This window comes from Etheostoma spectabile, chromosome 20 (assembly GCF_008692095.1).
Source record: "Etheostoma spectabile isolate EspeVRDwgs_2016 chromosome 20, UIUC_Espe_1.0, whole genome shotgun sequence".
Lineage (NCBI taxonomy): Eukaryota > Metazoa > Chordata > Actinopteri > Perciformes > Percidae > Etheostoma > Etheostoma spectabile.
Genome location: NC_045752.1, coordinates 13,557,243 through 13,564,463, shown reverse-complemented (window position 1 = coordinate 13,564,463; position 7,221 = coordinate 13,557,243). Strand labels below are relative to the sequence as shown.

Genomic DNA, 7,221 nt, shown 5'->3' with positions numbered 1-7,221 from the left:
GTGTGTGTGTGTGTGTGTGTGTGTGTGTGTGTGTGTGTGTGTGTCTAACCTTCACATTTGAGCCCCTGCCGGACGAGACCCCATAGCATCTCCCCGCAGTAATCGCAGAAGGTGGGGGCCTTGTAGGAGTGGACATAAAGGGCGTGGGGTCGTATCTGGAAGTCCTCAACTGTGGCTTGAGCTAGAATCAATAAAAAAGTGGTATAACTAAAAGTTGGCGAAAGCAAAACTAATCTTGAAAACAGTTTGTATTAAAAAACAACTAGAAGAAAACAATTGAGGAGAAAAGATGGCAAAGGAATCAAAAACACAAGAAGATAACAGCCATTTATCACATGCATCTCACAGCTATTTCACACAATTTTTTAATATAAAACCAATACTGAAGACAATACACAGCCTCAGCATGAATAATCTAATATAAGTGAGATTCTCTCTGCAAGTGTTCTAATACAAAACAAATAAATATCGGACTTCATGCCAGTGTATGTCTACACTTCTGCAGTAGAGGGCGCCACATCTGCAAAGACACTCAACTTCATCACTCTGAGTGATGGGGCGCACCCAGAGAAATGCAGAATGATACTGTTATATCAGTCCATCTTTGTTATTAAGAACACAAAATTAAAACCAACAGACCTGTCCCACTTCCTGTTTCTCTTTTATCTTTCCTTTGTGTCTTCACAGTTTTTTGTCAAACTGAGACAGACTGAGCTCATTGTTGGAAGCAAACACTGGTTAATCATGGCTGTGACTCATCAAAGATGTGAAGATGAGTAAGATATGGAGATGACCGCTGCCCAAAACCTGTGTGTGCAACTGAAGCTTCAGACCTTGCATTAGCAACGTGTTCCTGTGCAGTCATTCATGCGTCCGCAGTGACCATTGCGGGGACGGTTAATCTTTACGCTTGGGTTAGGCTGCAAAACCTGTGTGGTGGCCATGAGGTTGTCATAGTGTGCTGTGTGTTTAGGTCATTTCCTTTGAGGTGATTCAACCAAACACATTTGCTCTAGGACAACATAGGGACTGTTCGTTTTTTATTTAAGGGACTACCGGGGGAGTTTTGGGGTCTTAAATCAAAAAAGACTTGCCAATAATACCATTTTCTAGGACCCTCAAATGATTGAAAAAAAGGCATGACCCTTCCTAACAATGAATTGATGCCTTCTGTTCTGGTTTGCGCTTGGCAAAGATGTACAGATAGCCTGTTTTTACAACCATGACATACATGACTTGATGCATTCTGATTTTACACATCACACGCCACTGTTATAGTGGCCATTTGAGTAGATTTACTCACTAATATTGTTGTGGAAACATGTTACATGTCATGGAATGCTATGTTTTCATATGTTGGAGTTTTTGAACTAAACAGTACGGCAATCATGCTAATGAATAAAATTATTATTTCAGCAGATGTCTTAGTTACAACATGATGGAACTAGCAAAGCACTTTTGAGTAAATATGTGCAGGCGGGATTTATTCAGTTTGGGAAATCACACGGTCTCTACAAAGCGACAGCTCAAATTGTCTGGCTGACTAAACAGGGAGGGACCCATCTGCTAGCGATGGGGACCGAGACTCAGAGCTACATGGAGCTACATGGAAAATAATAATAATAATAATCTTTATTTGTAGAGCACTTTTCAAAAACAAGTTACAAAGTGCTTTAACAAGTACACAAATACAAAAGCATAAGAACATTAAAAGACTGAAATACGTTAAATATAAAATTTGTAAAATACAATGAAATAAGAGGGGTAAATGAAAGTCAAATAAGACGGGAAAGGCTCTCCTATAAAAGTATGTTTTAAGAAGCGACTTAAAAGAGTTCACTGACTCAGCTGACCTGATTTCCTCGGGCAGGCTGTTCCAGAGCCTCGGGGCCCTGACAGCAAAGCTCTGTCCCCTTTAGTTTTCATTCGAGACTCTGGAACAGATAGCAGACCTCTGCCCGAGGATCTCAAGGTGCGTGCTGGTGTATATGGTACTAAAAGGTCAGCGATATAACAAGGCGAAAGGCCATGAAGAGCTTTAAAAGTGATCAATAGAATTTTAAAGTCAATTCTAAAACATACTGGGAGCCAGTGCAATGAAGCTAAAACAGGAGTAATGTGATCATATTTCTTTGTTCTGGTTAAAAGCCTGGCAGCTGAGTTCTGGACAGTCTGGAGTCGATCAATAGATTTTTGAGTTAAACAGGTGAAAAGGCTATTGCAATAATCCAGGCGTGATGAGATGAAGGCGTGTAAAAGGGTCTCGGTGTCTTTAAAAGTGAACATAGATCGAATTTTAGCTATATTTCTAAGTTGATAAAAACATGATTGAACAAGTTTTGTGATGTGCTGCTCAAAATTTAATTGATATCAAACAAACAACGAGGTTCTTTGCCACGGGCTTAATGTAGTTTACTAGCACGACCCGGCAGATGGCAGTATTTGCTTTGCCATTTGCTGAGACCCGATGACGAGGATTTCTGTTTTGTCTGAGTTCAGCTGGAGGAAATTATTTGACATCCATTTTTTAACTTCACCAAGGCAGTTGTTAAGTGAACTCAGCATTCCAGGGTCTGAGGATCTGACAGGTAAGTATATTTGTGTGTCATCAGCATAAATATGAAAAGAAATGCCATGTTTATGGATAATATGTCCAAGGGGAAGCAGATACAAGGAAAACAAAATGGGTCCTAAGACCGACCCCTGAGGCACACCATATTTAACTGGACTGAACGAGGAGACATAGTTATTTACAGACACGCAAAACTTCCTATTTGTCATGTATGATGAAAACCATTCTAGAGCAGTACCAGAGATCCCCACCCAGTGCCTCAGTCTGTCTAACATGATGCTGTGATCAATGGTGTCAAAAGCAGCACTGAGGTCCAGAAGTACAAGGACCGAGCACATGCCTTCATCAGCAGACATTAAAAGGTCATTGGTGACTTTAAGCAGGGCAGTCTCGGTGCTATGGTACTTCCTAAAACCAGACTGAAATTTTAACCAGACTGAAATTTTGTGCACCAAACCAGCCCCTTTGAAATTTAACTATTTTTACGAATACAAAAGTTGGGTGACCCCTAGACTAAACAAAGTTTGATGACCTTTTCCTCAACAAAGAATAAAAAGACGTGACCCTCCCGAATTTTCCTCAAAAGGTCCATTCCATAAATACCGAACGTTCCCTTATGACAATCTCCGCAGTTGTGACCGTGATGACATACATCTTCTAATAATAATATATGACGATAAAATGACTAAGAATCTGCTCAAAACAAACAGTAGAGAGAACATCCTTTAAGCAATCAATTTAAGATTTGGAGGAATTAAAAAAAACCTCTACATGTCACAGAAATCATCACGGGCAATAAAAAGTCACTCACGCTAAACCAATCTGTTCATTTGACAAAAGAGTGCAACATTTCCACAGGCAGGACAGGTCAAGAGTCAATTCTAGGGTCAACCCAAATAGTGAATAAAACTCTTTCTTAATTTTGAACTCATTTCTTGGGACTGCTGCTATTACATTATCTGAGATGTTCTTATCTATGCACACCATCAAAACCCATTACTCACCATCTCAGAGTGGTGGGGTGATTTTCACAGTTTGGGTTCGATTTGAAAGAGAAGAAAGAACTCAAGCAGCCCACATGTCATGGGGCGAACATAGTTTCCTGGTACAGGCACATGAAAGGCCTGCAAACAACTGACTGCTTCTTAGCAGTAGTGCCGTTGTGCAACGCTTGTCGTGCTAATCAGCATCAAACAAAACCAAACACAACTCCACACGTTTTTTGCAGCACTTCTCACGAGGGGAGAGGCTCACATGAATGCGTTATCTGTTTGCTTTGAGGCACAGAGTTTCAATTTGGAGGCCACAAGTTTCCATCTGACAACAACAATTTTGCAATATTTATAACAAACAGAAGGTATTGTAAAATATCAATTTCCCACTGTCAGCCGTGGTGAATAAGGAGCTTGTGAAAGTGGGTGGGAAATGTTAGGGAGTGAAAAACAGAACAAAGTGACAATCGGTCAAGCCAAACCTCAACCCTCATGGGGCGAGATGGCCTGCATAGTGTCCGCTGTGTCTACGGCCGCCCCGCACATCAGAGCGTGTTTACACTCCACGGGTCTACTACAATCACTTACTGCAGGAAAAACAAACCCTCTTCTTTGAGGCCACAGCCAAGAAAAAGCCACTTCTGCCTCCCTCTTGCAACAAGAGAGATATGCAGACCGTCTCTATTCCACAGCCGCGGAATCCAACAACAGGTTGGTTAAGAAAAAAACTTAACGGGAAATGACAGGAGACAAATTGTGGGGCGGGGAAAAAAAGGCTTATAATTTCTGTGAACCAAATGATGTGCTTGGGAACATGGAACTCTCAGCTTGTCTCTTTTAAAACAAAGATCAAGTGTCTGACATGCAAACCCCATCTCGGGAAGAAGGCCAAGTGTTAGATGAAATAAAGAAATAAACACAGCATGTGTAGAAAATCAGAGATTGGACACTTCTGTGACAGTTGTCATCAGGTATACCTCAGGCTCTGTCAAGCTCTCATACCAGAGCTTACACCTGCGGTTGGATTTGTTGAGGTAGGAGGGATTAGAATGAGAGAAAGCGAGGGGGGAAAGACAGCAACAAAGACTGACACAAAAGAGAGCACAACACAAACACAGACAGTGAGAAACAAAAAGAAGGAAGTTCTCCAGTCTTTAGTCTACATTCCTCAGCACTGATGCCTGAAGATTCCTCAGATCCTGAACTTATACAATCATCCCCTGACTAAATCCCCCTTAAACAATACTCTCAGCCCAGGAGAGAGGTGGAGATATTCAGCACAGGTGGTGTCAGGTGCTTCCCAGTGGAGACAGATGGAGCAGGAGAACAGATTAGAGCGGAACAGATACTCTAAGCCATTTGTTGCTCTCAGCAGTGCACAGGAAGCTGATTCATTCATCACAGAAAATGGCAAAGAAAAGCCAAACACCTGCGTAGCCTCTAGAAAGGTGGACAATCCAATGTAAACTTTGAAAAAATGTTTTACCACAAAATAAAAAAGCAGGTGAGTGAGTGGGCGGAGTATCGGTTGATTCACTCTAAGCCCGACCGATATATATCGGCGGGCCGATATTATCGGCTGACATTACGCATTTCCCGATCTATTGGTATCTGCAGTTATTATATTTATTATTTTTTGGGGGCTTTTTCCACCTTTATTTCAGAGTGACAGTGGACAGACAGGAAAGGCGGGAGAGAGAGATTGGAGATGACACGCAGCAAAGGGCCGCAGGGCGGACCCGAACCCGGGCCGCTGCAAAGGCTCAGCCCACATGGAGCGCACACTCCCACAAGACGAGCCAGAGGTCGCCCCGGTATCGGCATTCATAATAGCCGATTTGAAAAAAAAAAAAAAATTACATTAATTTATCAGAATCATTTATAATGACAAATAAATGATTCTGATGAACAAAAAACAGACTGTCATGTTATGAACGTTGGCGTTGCATAGTTTGTCCACCAGAGGACACTCTGCAACGTCCCTGTTGTTGTTTTTGTTTTTTTTGTTAATGTGTTTTTAGTTCAATTGACTTTAAGTTTCATATATTAAATTTGCGTTTTTATACATTTATTTAACAGAACTTTAATATATTTTGATATTCCTCTGTTCTGTTGTGTGAAGTTCCCTTAAACAAGACACTACAGAATGCTGTGTTTACTGGAAGGTGGGTCAACTATGACTAGGAACAAAAATAAGAATGAAACATGTGAAGCTTCCTCCAGTTTATATGTTTTAGACCATTGTTTGAACTTTAAAACTCATGGTTTGTACTACTCAGTCGAATTTTATGCCCATTTTATTCAGTTTTGGAAATCTGAAGAAGCAAGACCTTTAGTCTTAGTTTCTTTGGGCAATCTTTGCTGATATTTCATCTGACATCAGCATCAGAAGATTTATAAAAAAAACTCAAGATTGACCCTTTTCTATTATCTAAATTTTCCCTTTTCTAAATACTGTATACAGGATACATAAGCTAAAAGTATACTGCTGGGTTTCTGTCCTATACAGTAGTTAGACGTTTCATGTTAGCAGCTGATTTAAACATTTAATAAATATACCGCCCGTATCTCCTCCTAAAATTGAATGATGAGGGGCAAAAAGTTATTTGGGTATCTCAATATAATTTTAAAACATCTAAAATACTTACATTAAAAAGGAGAAAGCTCTTGAGAATGGATGAAGAAAACCATTTGTTCATTCTTTACCTTTGTGTTTGCCAAAAGAAACAGTTCAAAAAGGTCTGTTGAGTCCCTGTTTTTTTCTTTTTCTTCACAAAAATGCTAAGTAGCACTTCATCTTAATACTACTTTGTTCATGTTCAAATTAATCTGAGATGCTTGAGAAAATAAGGTGCACACAATCATTGCATTCAAGGTGAGACACTGTGCATCCATTTGTATTTTCACTGCAGCCTACATACCAGATAGCACCACCTCAATGAGGTCTCCTTCATGGATGTCCTCTGCCGAGGTTAGCCGCTGCAGGATGTTCTCGTCATTTAAGTCGTGGCGGAACAGTAGGATCTTGTCGTACATGCCAAAGAAGCCGCACTCTGGGAACTGGAGAGAAGTGGAGATACAAATAAAGATATTAGTAAAGCTACACGCCTGATAAATAATGACACAGGTGTAATATGTAAGCAACAAGTCTGGGCATGATTGGATAATACACTGTGGTGGGTCCACATCTTATACAGCAACTAAGAGACAAAGAAAGAGATGAAGATCAACCCCATTACTCTGACTTGTATTCACAATCTTTTCTGAGAGGAGGGGGGAGAGGGAGACGGGGGAGAAGGAGGAGGAGGAGGTAAACATCCTGAGAGGAGTAGGGGAGAATCAGCGCACAGGAAGTTCAGCGACAGTCAATACTGAGTCACTTCCTGTACTGAAGGCAGCCCTTGACACAAGGAAAGGGCTACAACCAAATGATATGAACACAAGCACAAAATGTATACTGTATACGTAAAGATCAACTGTACACATACACTTAAAATTGACCTGCTTTGAATACCAGCTCTCCAACATCACTTTGCAAACCTGTCAGTGCAGAAAAGCCAATCAACAGTAAATGGATGCTCAGAGCTGTCGTGCATGGTTTGTATCAAAAGGGAATTGGGGGGCACCCAGATAGCTCAGTGGGTAGAGCGGGTGCCC

At 41.0% G+C, this 7,221-nt stretch overlaps 1 protein-coding gene across 3 annotated transcripts in view; it reads right to left on the bottom strand.

The window, feature by feature from the left end:
- prkd3 (protein kinase D3) overlaps positions 1–7,221 on the bottom strand; it is a 41,865-nt gene that overhangs the window by 15,057 nt on the left and 19,587 nt on the right. For all 3 annotated transcript variants that reach the window (XM_032500681.1, XM_032500680.1, XM_032500682.1), the window contains 2 exons: positions 6,486–6,624; positions 50–181 (listed from right to left, as the gene is read on the bottom strand). In XM_032500681.1, coding sequence (XP_032356572.1) covers positions 50–181; positions 6,486–6,624 — 271 coding nt within the window. The remainder of the gene's footprint in view (positions 1–49; positions 182–6,485; positions 6,625–7,221) is intronic.